The following is a 16,316-nucleotide window of genomic DNA, read 5'->3' on the forward strand; positions in this document are numbered from 1 at the left end:
ATGAGAATCTCAAAGTTTAAGATCAAGAGCAAACATGATATTGGCTATTTAGACAACAAAAAAGAAAAGCTAACAACAGTGACATATATTTGCTTGATGCTTATGGATACATTGTTACAAATACTTTGCAAATTATCCTTGTTTACATGTTTTTGTTTGCTAAAAAAAATAAAAGTAAGTGCATGAAATTTGGGATTTTGTCAAATATATGATGTTTTTGTTAAGTATAAGATGTCGACAGAAACGTCGAGAAGAGAAAGTGCAAGAATTGCGTTTGGTATCGAATTAGGATTCAGAACTGATATGATATATAGAGTTTTTTCGATCTGGTCTAATTGTTTCGTAAATGTTTCGGCCTAATATTTCTCGTCTACTGATCAAGGATTAACCTAAAATGATCGAATCCAAGCTCATAGACATGACACAAACAACTAAATTTTGGTAGACTACATTATGTATGCTTGGTCCAATACACTAAATATTCTACAAAAATTGAGTCAGGCACTTGTAGTAAAAGACAGGATTCTTGGGTTTATAGGATTCCAGAAATCTTTCATTGATGGCCATCTCTAATAGCATGTGAATTATGCAGGGAATCAAATGATATGCAAGAAGAAGGTTGTGAGACAAGGCCATCTCTTTCTAGCCAATTATATGTGCTGATCACTTGAACTATTTCTTGAAGAAAGCAGCATTCTTCCAACTGATGAACCCCTAATTTTTGCAGCAAGTTGTTTAGTGGATTAATGCATTTTCTAGAGGAACCTTCAGGTCTTTAAAGATCAACATGCATAGAGGTTTATTGTGGATGTTTAAGAACACACATTTGTTTGCCTATGTCTAAGAACACACATTTTAACCTACTAATTCTCACATTCTAATGTTATATAAAGTCTAATGCCAGCAACAGGAAGATGAGCAAGTGAATCAAGTTGACTACTAATCGTTGCTATTTTATAGGATGATAGCATGATTAAAGCAAAAAATAAGGCACCGTTTTATGTTACTTGAGACTCGAGAATACTTGGCATATCACATCCATAAAGGATTTAAGCTGAATTCACACTTAGTGACTTGGGAAGTTAAGGAGGGAGATAACATATGATCTGAGGAAAATAATAAAAAAATAAGAACAATTATTGAAGAAACTTTATTGAAGAAGTAAAGAAACTTTATTGAAGATAAGAAGCTTTAATTTGAATACATAAACATATCCCAGAGAGAATTTTCTTCAACAGAATAGAGGATTTCCCTTATAGAGATTTCCTCATATAGTTGAAAAAATCTTACCTTCTATCATGATTAACATGGCATATAGATGCTCTATACAATGCCAATAACATATGACCTTTCGAAAAATGATGCAAAGTTGATGATTTGTAGTAGTGTGGGAGGCCAAAGGCAGACGAGTTGTGGAATGTGGTGTCAGTTCATGTTGCTTCCTTCCTTCTTGTCTTTAAGAATGTCGCATCTTCTCTTCGCTCACTCCATTGAATGTTTGTTCCCATCAAAGATAAAGAATCCAACTTGCTCCTCTCTCACTCTCTCTCTCTCTCTCTTAATAATGTTCCCTGTGTACTCTTAGGTGACTCGATAACGCATAGTGGTCCATCCAACATATCCAACAGGAGCTGCATTCTAGGAATTTTTTTGAAGCTTGGATGAATTGAGCTGAAATGTTTGGATTATGTTATCCTCAATGTTAGGCAGTTTTCTTCATTATCATCCTCAATGTGAAGTAAAAAAATGTGTATTTCCTATGCTATGCTTCACAATGTTAAGGCTACATGCTTTATAGTATAAGAGAAATCAACGAAAAGGTTGTCTCCATTGATAATATCAGGCCTGTTAATGGTTAACTATGAAGATGACCATCACTAAGATCCAAATCTACAGCAATTTCAGGTGTGTTCTTTTGTTCTGAATGAGAAATCTGATCATAAACCTGTAGAGAAAGCCCACCAAGACAAGCTGGCTAGCCATATATTAGCCTCCTCTCTGGTTGCTATATGCTGCTGCTTCTTTGTCTGTTCTCTGCAATGAGAAGAAGAACATTTGTCCATGCAAGGAGTTAACATTTTTATTGAGAGTGGTGGATGGGGGAATCACCAAAGCGCAGCATCAAACACAGACTACTACTACTGCCAAGAGAAGGGAAGAGGTTGCGAGGCCCCGACCGAGGAGCCATCACCTCCTACATGAACCGTGCTCTGACAGTGGAGGTCAGTGTCAGCATCGCCAACAAGCACAGCATCCTCAAACCCCGAGTAAGAGAACCCTGTTTGCGAAACGTAGCTTGAAGCTTGAGAGCTGGCATATCGATCGAGGTGGTTGTAGGGAAGAGAAGAAACCAGAGGCTGATGGTGCACAGGGATCCTTCCGGCAGGCAGCATTTGGCCCATGCCGACGGCGACGCCTGGACTTGGAGTTGATGACAGAAGAGAGAGAGCACAATCTCCGTGAGAGAGGATCTTGTTGCTGCTGCTGCTGCTTTCTGTCTTGAGGAATGGCTGGCGTGTGTGTGGTTCCATTGTTGTCCTGCCGAAGGCAGTGTTGCCATGTTGCAGGAGAGGGAGCTGCTTCCCGTCTTGGTTGCCGCAGAAAGGGACAGACAACTGTTGTTGGCTGTCGACGGCATGGAGGGGAAGGTGAGTGGTATATATCGCAGGCCAGTTGTGCTCTTCTCTTGGTGTCGGGAGTAGATGAGGATACATCAAGTACCTGCTGCTCCCTGCAACCACCAGATAGGATGATCCAGGAAGCACCATGAGTTGAATCCAAGGAGCTAAAGAGAAAATTTTCTATCATAATTCAGACCTTGATGATTCGGAAATAGGCTCCCGGGACTTGTGGATCCTGGTTGAGGCTTTCTCCGGCGCTTGTTGTGCCCATCCAATCGCTTCCTACAGCTTCGTTTCACCTCATCAAACTCCTCCAGTTGGTGAAACCTGTGGCAATCATCAATTAGAACTCATAGGAGAGAGAGAGAGTGAGAGAGAGAGAGAGAGAGTTTAAATTGAAGAGTCATAGCTCCATGAACTTTAAATTGAAGCAGGAGTCAAAAACAGAGCATAACATCAAAGATTATTCTCTTAATTTTGCTGTAAATATGACAACTGCAGATTAATGCATGATAAAAAAGTTGGTAGCTGCTAAATCATATAGTGAATGAATCAAAAATTATGAAATCAGAGCAGAAGTTCTTGATTGAAAGAGATATTTCCTCATGTTCAAGTATCAAACAAGCAGAGGAACAGAAGAAAGCAAGAATACAGTGAAAGAGACAGTTCATGTCGTGCTAAAATAGGTTTGACACGCCATGAACAGAGTCGAGAAACAAAAAACCACAAAGGTCTGTGGTGATCGAGTGAATTGCATCATGTTGTGGTGCATGGCATGGTAATTTGCTAGTTTCTTTCTCGCAGATATGGAAGCTTTCTTTCTGAATCCTAGCAGAGGAGCTACAAGAAGGATGGGGAGTGTGCAGGTGGTCCTGTTGCATTACCTGCTGCACTGCTGGCAAAAGCGTTGCTCCTGGCCGCCCACCATCACCACCGGAGTCTTGGAATGCACCTCGCACACCTTGTGGCGCCGGTGATACTCCCGGGAGTTGCTGAGATCGGACTTGCACCCGTCGACCAAGCAGGCCGCCGTCTGCCCAGCGTTGCCCGGCGCACGTGCCCGCCGAGGCGGGCCGGACGCTGCTGCTTTCGTCGTCGCCGTCGTGGCCTGGCTTCTCCAGTTCTCCGGTGGACGAAACCCAGCCGAACCACCAAGCTTGAGGTCAACCGAGCAATCCATTTCGCTAGTCTGGCTTCCGAGGCCACGGCTGCGCTCGACCAAGGAGCCCATGGTGAGCTCTGCTTTCTGCTGCTCGAGTCCTGAGAAACCCCACGAAAGGAGCTTGTTGGGATTCCACTCCATGGAGGTAATCTTCGCAGAACACCCTCCTCCTCCTCCTCCTCCTCCTCCTCCTCCCTTCTAAACAAGCGAGCCGAGGTCAATCAACAAGTCATTATCACGAACGCATGTCCATCAACAAAGAACAAACACAAGAACAGAAGAAAACAACAGGGGATTTCCAAAAGGAACAGGGCAAATCTAACAGACTTCACGAAGAAACACTATTCCTTTCATTCTCACACAGATCTCAACTCGCTAAAGGGGAGGCAGAAACGAGCCAAAGTTCATAAAACTGAGGACCCGTCAGAAATCATAGACAGCTGCAGCCGCAGCAGCACAGAGGACCGACCGTGTGCTGTCCGACCATTCAATCTCTGACAGGGATCCAATAATTCAACAGCTAATGCGAAGGGTAAAACAGGCTGTGTGTGGTGTGCAGGTTCTGAGGAAACCCACCTCTCCACCCACTCGGCACTGCAGGTATCGGCCGTCTATAGATAGACATGAAGCGTAGGCAGACACATATAAAGGCTCGACCTGCAAATACTGGGAGCTGAAGCACACTGAATCATCATATTTACAGATGGAGAGAGAGAGAGCTGAAGCACACTAAATCTTCATGAAGTAAGAACATCAAGTAAATAGAGGCAGGAAAGTGACAGGGTGTAGTTGCTGTCAACTTTGGAAGCTGGGGGCAAAAAGTACTGCAGGAGACTGGAGGAGGAGAGAGAGAGAGAGAGAGAGAGAGAAGAGAAGAGAGGTAGGTCTGTGAGTGCAAGGACAAGTCACCTTGTCACCGTGCTTCCACTGTTGCCAACATGTTTCTCTTGTCTCTTTTCTCTTGTACATGCCTACTTGTCGTAGAATCTGCATCGTCCTCTCCTTCAACATCTTTTACTGTGTCTCCTTTTTTTCTCCAGAGATTACCTTCTACACTTAGATCATCACCACATCCTGCACCGAGTGCATTACACGTGTGGCATATCCATCTTCTACTTGGCTGTCAGCACAAGTCTCTCAGCCATCTCCTGTGCATCACATCACGTGGAGATCAGATCATATGATCAAGCTATCAAGCTGTTCATATTAAGCAGGAAAGTTGATCACCTAATTTGCTTGTAGTTCATGGTGTAATTTGGTCTTGGACTAGATTTCATATTATTTTCCTGATAATTTCAATATGTTGAACGAGGACATGGTGACTGGATATAGGGCTACTGGGGAGCTAATGTGACATCAAAATGTAAATTAGTCTAATCACCATACCAACTCCAAAGTTGGCACCAATATAGAATGTCCAAATCTAATTGAAGCCCACAAATCTAGAAGAGAAGAATCAAAAAGGATTTTATAGGTGTGATACAAAACAGGCTATTTTAATGCACACCACTTGCTACCATTAAAGGACTTGAATCTGTGCTCACATGCCCAAAGTACACACTCTCAATTCCCAAGCTAATCTTAGAGACGTGGCAACACCCCATCCGCATGAAGAAGACCCTTTTTCTAGCGGGTTGGATCGCCAGGATGAAGAACAGTATATTATTATTATTTTTCTCTTCAATTCATGGAAGTGCGTCTCTGATTCACTCCTCTTTGTTGGGATTTGGAGACTGCCTTTTTGCTCTGAATGCTATCGGGTCTTGCCACTGTTTTCTGCACTCAGAATCTCGACTTGTGGCCGTCCAAATCTCTTTAGCAACTCGATCGGCAAAAAAAATATCATTAGATGTCTTCTCAGATGTGTGACGAATGCTTCTGAACATATACATTAGTCGAACGATCAAACACAATGTGCGTTTGAATGCATGACAACGATCAAATCATTGCCTAACAAAGAAATCCTTGACTGTGGCTATGTCCTATCTGAGTTAAAGAAGAAGTCTTGGTGAAGCAATGGAGATGCTTTCTTCTTTTAAGCTGGCCAAAAGCAGGTGCCACATTCCATGGTGGAAACCGGCGTTGGAGCAACAAAAGCAATGCTCTCAGTGACAACAAAATGATGACAAGATCAGTTCTCTCGTCTTTCTTAAGGGCAGGAAGAGAAATATTCTGATGATATGGTTATCCACCGTTTGCAGCGGCTGACACTGCATGAAGTTACTCCAAGAACACCGAATCTTATATTCTGGCATGCATTAGATATGTTCTACGCATGACGGCTAGTTGTAGCTTTGTCCTCGAAAGCCTTCTTGCCATTACAGAAGCAGAAGAAACCTGTAATAATGTTTCGTTTTCTCCTCTTTCCTTTGGTTATGACAGGGCAGTGGAATCATCATTGCACTCAGACAGCAATCAAGACATGGGTGGTGGGTCCAAACACCACTGAGATACAACCACGATGGGGGAACCAAGATCTCATATCTACCAGACCAAAACTGGTGACTTGGCCATGGTGAGGGACAAAGCTGGTGGTGCACCAGACTCCAAGAGGAGGTAGACAGTAGCGAGGGAGGCGATGAAGGTGCAGCCCGGGGAAGCTTTTGAGACATGGGAGGCCTTTGACATAAGACTAACGTCAGGAGTCCGTAGACACGAGGATGCACGAATCTTGCTTTGGGGCCCTTCCGGATTCACCTCAGAAGACCTGAGGTGGATGGATGCCATGGTGCTGCATGCCCAAAAGCTCACATCTCCAGACAATGGACGACCTCGAACCGATGACAAACAAGTTGTAGCAGCAAATCCACGTCCATGTTGGGAACAGATGAAGCAAGCTTGGGATGTAGCAATGATAACATTGCAAAGTTACAACAATGGTGGTTTACGTCGAGGAGTAGGAGAAACAAGAAGATACAGTAAACTTGGATATATAATGACTGACTGTTCCAACTTCTATCTATATATATATATATATATATATATATATATGTAGGTTTTTCTATTAAGCTCTTGTGATTGAGGATTCTTCTCAAAACGAAGCTTTTATATATATATATATATATATATATATATATATATATAAGGTATATAATATCGTATCGTATCGGTGTTTCGAGGTTAGCTTGATAGTACTAACGTACCGAGCGAAACACCAGGATTTATCGAACGGTACACCAAGATTTAACGAGCGATTTTTAATATTTTTTATATTACTATAGCACTACTACAGTGTACACTGTAGCAAGGTCCGTCCGGTAACAAACGGTCCACATACCGATATAACATCGGATCGGTACGATATCGTCCGTATCGAACGGTACCATTCGAAATTATATACCATATAATAATAATAATAATAATAATAATAATAATAATAATAATAATAATAATAATAATAATAATAATAATAATAATCAAGTTCTTCAAATACACACATAAAATTAAAAATTAATTACATCTTACAAATCTAACTCATGTAATAAAACAATGCATCTATCATAGTATTGCATTTATGGTTTTTCCACAACATCTTTAAATATCATTTAGTATTATTACATTTAGGATGGCATATGTAGCTTCTTTTTAGGATGAATTCGATTTTCTAAGAAATATGACTGTTATTTTTTGTATAGTACTCATACTTATATCTTTCTAAATTTTGAGTAAAATTAAAACCCTCTAAATATGTGTATAATTTCCCTTCAAAATATATCTCAAAAGTTGATCTGATTTAGTTAAATTAATCGATTAATATTCAGTTTAATGCAAAACATGTGAAGGATTATAATTGAGATCAAAAGAGAAGGTGGGGGATGAACAATTTCCAAGGATCTTATCTAACTTTAAACAAGAAAATGGGATGAAATTGCAACTTGATTCATGATGATGGGACTTGTGAGAAAATTTCTGTTTAGCACCATCAGAAATAGATAAACGAGCCACTACAATCCATGCTGATGTGTTCCATCACCTGATGATGGATTCCATAAATAAATAAAATATTTATTTGTTTGAAAATGTAGAGGTTTTTTTTTGGGCATGATCAAAGTATTTTTTTGGTTTCTGAATTAAGTATTAGGAATTAAAAACTTTTCTTCTGAAAATATAAAAAATTAATATATTTTTTAATTAAATTTATTATCAATTACTATCAAACACACCTATTTGGAGTTAAGATATAGATAAATAGATTAAAAAAATATTATATTGGGTGACACTCCTAGTAATTGAAAGTGTCAAAAATTAATATTTTTATTAAAATTTATTTCCGAAGGATGATAAATTTTAATAATAAAATATAAAGAGAAGAAAAAAAATACTAATAATTAAAAACTTTTATTAACTTTCATCTCATCATCTCTTAATCTCTCTTGATTATATATATATATATATTCTAACTTGATTAGGTAGCATTGGTAAATCTCTTAAATAAATCTCATATTTAAATAATAAAATTAATTAAATTTTATAATATTATATTTCTAAATAATGGTTATTCCTACGTTCTTTCTTTTCATCTTCACGTGTTTCTTTACATCACATCCTCATTTGAAATGATTTTTGGAATTGAAAGCCATCATTTAGCTCGTAGCCATGCATGCAACTTTAATGCATGAGTACAAAGGTTTCAGAATCCATACAAAAGACATGAAGGACAAAACGAAGAAAGATTGCAATAGTTAGGAGCTACGATCTTTGCCGTCAATTTTAATTTCTTTTGGGAAATAATAGATAACAAGGCTTAGGTATGTCATTCCACATCATGAGGTGGACATGGAAAAGACTACACATCTTTTACTTTTATGGGCAATGATCGATGGGAGAGGTTATCTATATGGGGCATTAAAATTTCTATCACTAGTGTAGCTTTAATAGCTTGAATACTTGAAGGAGTCAACTTATTTATGATTTTATATAATGTTGTAGCATCTGAAATATATATATATATATATATATATATATAGCTGATAAAGGAATGCAGTAAATTACTATGAAATAAATAATACAAAGATAATAAATTATTGGCAAGGCTTGAAAAATTACTTACGCTATCAAAGGAAAGAACTATTAGTATATCTCGAGTCATAAATAATCATTTATTTTAGGGTAAATCAGATCAAACCTCAATCCAACAAATATGAAACTAAATATGATCTAATCATAAATTTTTAATCAGAGAGTTATGGATTTTTTTGATCAGACAAATCACAAATTATGCCATGTAATTAAATATTTTCAGCATCTCAATCTTTATAGTTTAAAATGGTATACTAGTATCCATCTCTATAATTTAAAAGGGTACACTAGTATCCTTATAGTTACGAAAATAAAACATTTAGATCCATTTATCTTAATATCATCGGTCTTATCAATAAAAATATAAAAAATAAAGAATAAAAATATAATTTTAATATTTTAGTTGGTGATGACGGACGACATCAGTGGCGACGAACGATATTAGTGGTGGTGGATAATGACATCGTTGGAGGATTATAGGTGATTATTGTAAATGAGGACGACGACGACGAGAGGTGATGGTCGCTCTGTATCTATGTCGATACCGATAGAGTTATCAAGCGACCCTCACCTTTTGTTATCACTCTCCTCATTCATAACAACCATCCGTGACCCCCAATGATATTGTCGTTTATCACTATAGACGTCATCCGTCACCACCATAAACTGAAAATTTTAAAATTATTATTTTATCTTTTATTTTTATATTTTCGTTGATAAAACTTACGATATCAAGATAAATAAACGCAGATAACTTTACTACATGGTCTAATATCTGATTAGCTCTTTCAGATCTTACAGTAGATATCATTTGATAAGGTCATCGTTAGTTATTACTGATGAGAGCTCTCAAAGCATAAAAAAGATTAGGTTATATATATATATATATAATCGGGTCACAGGTAAAATAATTATGCTATATGCGTTCCTCAACCTTTGCCACAGGACACGTTTAAGTTGCTGAGAAAATATTTTATAGTAATAATAATAATAATAATAATAATAATAATAATAATCTTTATATCCCGTTCTCTTCCCAGCCGAAATAAATCGTTCGCACGTTTCTTTCTCTCTGCTCCATTATATCGACTTGGATGCATGAATGGAGGGAAGCCCGAGGAGGAGAAGCAGCGCCTCGTCCTCGCCGGAGTTCGAGTTTCTGGCCATCAGCAATTCCCCGGCGCAGCTCCTCTCCGCTGATGAGCTCTTCGCCGACGGTGTTCTGCTTCCACTCCACCTGCTCTCCCTCCGCCAACCTCACCCCGGGCGAGAGACCGGAACGGGAACTGAACCGGAACCTGAACCCGACCCAGATCCCTCGCTTCCTCCTCCTCCTCCTCCTCCTTCCCCGACCGACGACATTACGGCCTCCATCTCCTGCTCGCCGACGTCGGGGTCGAAGCGGTGGAAGGACATCTTCAGGGTCGGGGAGAAGAAGGCGGCGGAGGCGAAGGAGCGGAAGGGCAGCAGCGGTGGTGCCGCGGAGCCGAGCATCAGCCTGTGGCCCTTCTCCCGAAGCCGCTCCGCGGGGAACCCGGCGGCTGGCGGTGGGCGGCCGAGGGCGACGGCCTACGGCCGCAAGGTGAGCAGCACGCCCTGTTCGAGGAGCAACTCGAGTGGGGAGTACTCCGCCTGGCCGGCTCCGGCGGCGGGGGGCAGGAGGTGGGCGGCGAGCCCAGGCCGGGCGGGTGGGGTTCCCGTGGGCCGGACGAGCCCGGTCTGGCAGATTCGGCGGCCCGAGCACAGGGATAAGATCACCGGAAGTAAGACAGGCAGCGTCGGCGCCGGGATCAGGGTGCTCAATTTGAACGTGAACACTTTGGTTGGGTTCCGCCGCGGCGAGGGGAGCTGCAGGGGTGACGATAAGGTTGGCTTGACCGCGCGTGCTCGGACCGCTGGTCACAGCGGTGGGAGTCTTTTCAGCCTGAGGGCTCTTTTCTCCAAGAAGGTGTACTGATGATTCATGTAAATAATCATCTCAATGAGAGACTTCCTCTTTTTCTCCTTTTTTTTTTTTGTTTTTTCTTAGATTAATTTTCTTTTAATTTTTGATTTATTGAAACTTTTTGGTACTGCTCATAATGTTTAACTTGTAATTAAAGAATTCCAAGAGTAATAGTAATATTAATATTAATTCAGAACAAGTTTGCCACTATCATTTTTGGTGTGTGTGTGTGTGTGTTCAAGATAAGCCCAAGTGGCAATATCAAAAATAAATAATAAATAATAAAAAAGACTTTATAACTGGCATGCACACAAAAGATGGAGGAGACGAAAGCGACCTCAGTCTAATTATTAGCTTGATAATGGAGTCCTCGATCCAAATCATGTCTCTTGGAGTCTTCAGGAGTCGTGCATGGAAGTTTCTGCACCAGTCTTGGCATCACATTCAAAGATATATGATGCAGTCGGTGGCCCCTTCATGCCACGAAGAAGAAGAAGAAGAAGAAGAAGAAGAAAGATGGCATTCCAGTGTTCTTCTTCTTCTTCATCATCATCATCCTATCTTCTTCTTCGTTGAGGGAAGAAGCTTTGTAGTCCAGACTGACATAATGCAGCTCCAGACACTGGTCAGTACTATGGTTACAAGAGATGATGGGAAGACTATGTTGCAGGAGGATCGTGATCGCATACAGACAGTCCCACCGGTTGCCAGTGGTGGGATCACTGATTTGATGGTACAACCGACGCCCAAACTCATTGGCGATCCATTAATGCGACCACTGAGAATGTTCATAAAGCAAGCAAGCACATGGCCTTGCTTATGGCTGGCATATGCTCCCAGGAAGAGCGAGGCTTGTGGAAGAGAGAGGCGACAACTGAGCCGCCTCATCTCCACACATCTGCATTTGTGTTCGCAGTGAGCAGCTTATGTATGTATGTATGCATCTACAACTGCTAGAAAGTAAATCAGTATAATATATATTTATAATTAATCTTTGACAGTGATACATGAAACTTTGTATCTGTCTTGGCCACAGATTGCTCACAAGATCAAGACAGCCGTGTGTACTGCTGAACCATCATGCATCTTATTATAGATCTGCTTCTGCTACAGAGGTTTCAGTACTCAAATTACTGAAAGCTGGAATAGATCTGCATCTGATTCAGTATGTCTTCGAAGTTGTCATTTGGTTTCTCTACCGGATGGCTGTGCACTCCCTCGTAGGTTGTCACCACAATGCTTTCGTCCATGGACAGCCGCTGCACCTGCTTCTTCACGTCGCAACCTTGGTGCGTACATCGGTAGTAGCTTCTGCAACCACATCAAGACAACAACTCTCACTTGATGACACTATCAATTCTGTCTCGTACCTAATTGATCTTTGTTCACGTTTCTCTTCAGGGATGTCTTGTTCGCGTTATCAAGTGAGGTAGGATGACACCATGTAGTTTAGAGAACTCAGAGCTTTCGACAAGTGAATTGGATGGAGTTGGATCTCTTTTTCTCTAGTGCTTCATTCTTATATGAAGATGACAAATTAGAAAGCCACTATTAAAGACATACAAGAATCCATCAACAACAATGAAAGCAAACAAATCAATCCTACAAATATAGACGGCAAATATAGCTCAGAACCATCGAAGCCAAACTAGGATCATACACTGTTCTTACCGGAAGGATTAACAGGTGATGTAGTAGTGAGAACATGACTGCATGAGTGCGTATTAGCTTGAATACATGAATTAGGTCACCGATATTGTATCTTCTTGAAGAAAATAAGGAGAGAAGAGAGAAGGAAAGAAACAAGGGATCGACAAACAGACCTTGGAAACCTGTTGTTCTTCACTGCCTTCTGTCCATACTTCCTCCAACGAAAGCCATCGTCGAGTATGTCGAGTTGGCTTCGAGTCCGGAAGGCATACCTTGGCTTCCTCACCTTCTTCTCCTTCGTCTTGCTAGGGTTCCCTTCGTTCTCCCTTGATGCATGGGAGGCTGGAACATTGTTCCCATCCTGCAGTCCCAAGAAGACCTGGCCGTTGCTGGTCGTGTCGGATGGCGAGAGGGAGAGACGTGGAGAGTGGAAAGAAGTAGAAGAAGGCAACAGGATGGGATAGTTCTCCATACTCGCCGTGAAAAGAGAGAGAAGGAGATGGGAATGGAAGAGAGTATGGGTTCTTGAAGAGCACGGGAAGGAAGAAGGCAGGCTGGTAACCTATATGGAGATAGCAAGGGAGTCGTGAACGGCACGTAAATTAGCGGCTAAGATTACATGTTACATACAAATCTTGGAAATGGCAATATGGGAAACGACAGTGGCGGCTAACGCACATCCAGTGAAAACCCTTTACCGTGAACAATCAAATCTACTCATCACCAGTCTCACCCGTGCATGGATATATAGTTGTGCCTGTTGGATCTCCCATCTGTGAGGGTCATTACTCTCCATCCAAGAACAAGTGTCAGCAAGCATTAAAGGAGCAGAAAGCGCTGTTGATTCAGTGGTTCAGTGAATGGTTGATTAGTCAATAAATTCCATCCGTTCATTGTCTCTGATGCTACGTTATTTTGGATATGTTCTTCGGGAGTAGCTGAATCCACATAGATCAACAGGTGATCAACAACACGTGTTGGACTACCAAGTTGATGAACATTTGGTGAAGCTGATCGCTGAGGAAGATGACAAAAGGGTTGTGAAGAATCCGTGTGTTCCCAGAGCATGACAATAGATTGTGGTCACCTACACCACGGGAAATCCTTTGGCCAATCACAAGATTGCACAGCTTCCTTCCACCAGTGAATGAGAAGTCGATTAGAAGAGGCCTGAAGCTTTCCATTCAACCTTCAGATTCCTTCATGGCAGCTCTCCCATCAAAGGTCTCGTGGATAACTGATCAGAAACCAGTTCACGACCTCAGTTAATTACCACAGGATGGAATCCTCGTTTGTGGCCGGGACATGGCAATCATCGGAGCTGGTGGAAGCTCCACTCCAGTGTTACTCCCTACACCCTACGAAGACGATGCTTGCACTTACCTGGTGACGATCATTTAGTTGAGTTCGACTCTGCCACAGTTTGCCAAATCAAAGGATTGACAACATGATCGATGTTGGGGTAGGAACAAAAACACGCATGAGCATGTATATATGTTCAAGAAGCAACAAAACATCTCTCTCTCTCTCTCTCTCTCTCTCTCTCTCTATCTATCTCCTGTGCACTGTTAACACAACAGTGTATATGTTTCTAGACGCACATGGATTGTCAGCCTTAGACTTGACTTCTTGGATCCCTGCATGAGACAGTAATCAGTGGTCAAGCTCAAGGAACAATGTTTCGTGCTTAAACGTGATGGATGACATGCAGCCTTACGTTAACCTCGAGATTGATCGACCACACCCATCACACAGTATCATCTCGTTTTGTTCTCGACGTCTGCGGTCGTTCTTCTTTGGAGGAGAATAACTTTGAATTCAGATCCTCCCTGAAGAGGTGAAAACAGCTCGTAGCACACACCATGTCATGGCACAATGTTTTCTTCTCATCGGTGCTTTTGGATCAGGATCTTTACCTTAAACCAGGAGAAGTCTTGCTCCGAAACTTCAAGAGGACTTTTGGGAGTTTTCTCCTTGGAGAAGACAAGTCAAACTTCTACGGTTGGAAATTGCAGCCACGTTTTGTACAGCATTCATGCAACTTAGACACATTCTTGTGGTCTCGGAGGATTGTTTCGACGGCGACAATGCATGCCTTTGACTGCTTTTCTGTGTTTGGGTTCCATCATCTGTGTGTGGATGACCTTCGGAAAGAAGTCACAAGCAATCAGGGGAAAGTGAACTCAAAACGACAGATGAAAGAATGCTTAGCATCCGGTCAGATGCCGATATATGGAAAAGTAATCTTATAATCTTTTTATCTTACAAGGAAAAGTAGTCTCATTGTTGATTCTGCTCAATCCAACAAGAATAGATGACAGATACGTGGTTACTTAGGAAGAAGCCCCGCTAAAAAGCAACCTCATCCCCTCCAGGAAAAGGGGTGTCGATCAACCCCTAACACACCTCTGTTTGGCCTGCAAGTAAAACTCTATAGTTCACGATGTAGGAGCGAGAGGATGTGACATGGTCGGAACCCCTCGGAGGGAGTGGGGTTGCAACTGGACCAACAGAGCTTCCAAGGATCGAAATAAGTGCCGTTGATTATGGGCACGATCACCTGAATGGATACGATAGATCTGATGCACCCATTGAACCCTAATCTAAGTTAGGCATCTATACCATCGATGCAGTCACGACTAGCGTAGGGCAATGCAGAAAAATGAACTTCTTTGTCATTAGGGTTTGTCGGCGAGGTAGTAGTACTTCCAGATGAAATCAATCTAAGCCAAGGTGGGCAAGATACCTGCAAGCATCTCTCGAGGAGGACAGACCAATTGGAGAGGACACAGAGCTGATCCTCCATCAAATTATGTACATGGCGATGGTGTTCACTAAATGCAGTGCAAGCATAAACAACATTCCTTATATTACTGTTATATAAACAAAATTAATATCAAAATTTGAAATCAAATAATAATATATCCAAACTACGTTATGTACCTATTGATATTAATTCTAAAAAAGTCTATCTGATTTATGGGCATATCGTTTCAGATCCAAAAATTATAAAGATGTCGATCTACAAGAAACCGAGAGATGAGAGAATATATGTAATGTTTCATTGATTGGTTCACATGACTAGAAGGAGACAAAAGAAAATATGTAATCTCTTGATAATGTCATGTATCCACATATCTTTTATCCATATATCTAATTATATGTGTTGAGTCTATCTATCCTTTTATATATGTGAAAACAGAGGGTTTATGAAAGGTAATTAGGAACGTCCCTCTCATCAATGTCATATTATAAGAATTCCTATCGGATTTCTTTTCTATCTGTCGATAATCATAATCAAAATCTAATCATATCTATAATATATTTTATCTAATTAGATATAGTAATATAATATAATATTCTCTCACTTTGTCTATTAATTGATAAGATATAAAAAATTTAAAAGTAAAATAAATAAAATAAAATTTTATTTAAAAATAACTGTATTTAATTGGATTCTGAAACTTTGAAAAAATATTTTACACATGCACACGAATTTTATAAAGCATGCCAATAAATCCAATAAACATAATCTCATACTAAGTTTGACTATCAATGGGAGTCATAATGATTATATATCATTAATGTTATACTTATTTTTATATATCACAATATTGCTAACTCTTCTTAATATAAGCTAAAATGATCTATGTAATTTATCTTGTTAAGATAATCTTATCATCATATTCAACCATAATATATCGATACATAAATATGAATAAGATAAAAAATAAATAATTTTAATTAAATAAATAAGAATATCAATTATAATGTCTGCTCACAAACTCACATATCTTATCATCATATCTTTTTTATGGGTTACTCACAAACCCAAACATAAGGCATATTTTTTCAAAAACTTTAAGCAAATACTAAGTGAATAAATCAATAATTAATATAGTGAAACTCAAGTTTTTAA

General features: G+C 40.3%; 2 protein-coding genes across 2 annotated transcripts; both read right to left on the reverse strand.

Annotated features, from left to right (window-relative positions):
• Positions 1-1,934: 1,934 nt before the first annotated feature.
• On the reverse strand, positions 1,935-3,984 carry LOC135593974 (squamosa promoter-binding-like protein 16). The gene is made up of 3 exons (XM_065084366.1): positions 3,506-3,984; positions 2,818-2,948; positions 1,935-2,731 (listed from the first exon to the last, which is right to left on the reverse strand). Exons 1-3 carry the CDS (start codon positions 3,922-3,924, stop codon positions 2,139-2,141), a joined length of 1,143 nt encoding a protein of 380 aa, XP_064940438.1. The 5' UTR covers positions 3,925-3,984; the 3' UTR covers positions 1,935-2,138.
• A 7,717-nt stretch (positions 3,985-11,701) lies between these two features.
• Positions 11,702-12,971, reverse strand: LOC135594432 (probable WRKY transcription factor 43). The gene is made up of 2 exons (XM_065084817.1): positions 12,571-12,971; positions 11,702-12,058 (listed from the first exon to the last, which is right to left on the reverse strand). Exons 1-2 carry the CDS (start codon positions 12,867-12,869, stop codon positions 11,878-11,880), a joined length of 480 nt encoding a protein of 159 aa, XP_064940889.1. The 5' UTR covers positions 12,870-12,971; the 3' UTR covers positions 11,702-11,877.
• Positions 12,972-16,316: the final 3,345 nt, after the last annotated feature.

This window comes from Musa acuminata, chromosome BXJ1-9 (assembly GCF_036884655.1).
Source record: "Musa acuminata AAA Group cultivar baxijiao chromosome BXJ1-9, Cavendish_Baxijiao_AAA, whole genome shotgun sequence".
Taxonomy (NCBI): Eukaryota; Viridiplantae; Streptophyta; class Magnoliopsida; order Zingiberales; family Musaceae; genus Musa; species Musa acuminata.

Coding starts and splice junctions, on each gene's coding strand:
- LOC135594432 (XM_065084817.1), bottom strand. CDS start 12,869: ATGGAGAACTATCCCATCCTGTTGCCTTCTTCTACTTCTTTCCACTCT. Junction 12,059..12,570: donor AAGAACAACAGGTTTCCAAG/GTCTGTTTGTCG, acceptor ATGTGGTTGCAG/AAGCTACTACCGATGTACGC.
- LOC135593974 (XM_065084366.1), bottom strand. CDS start 3,924: ATGGAGTGGAATCCCAACAAGCTCCTTTCGTGGGGTTTCTCAGGACTC. Junction 2,949..3,505: donor TTTTGCCAGCAGTGCAGCAG/GTAATGCAACAG, acceptor TGATTGCCACAG/GTTTCACCAACTGGAGGAGT. Junction 2,732..2,817: donor CCTATTTCCGAATCATCAAG/GTCTGAATTATG, acceptor TGGTGGTTGCAG/GGAGCAGCAGGTACTTGATG.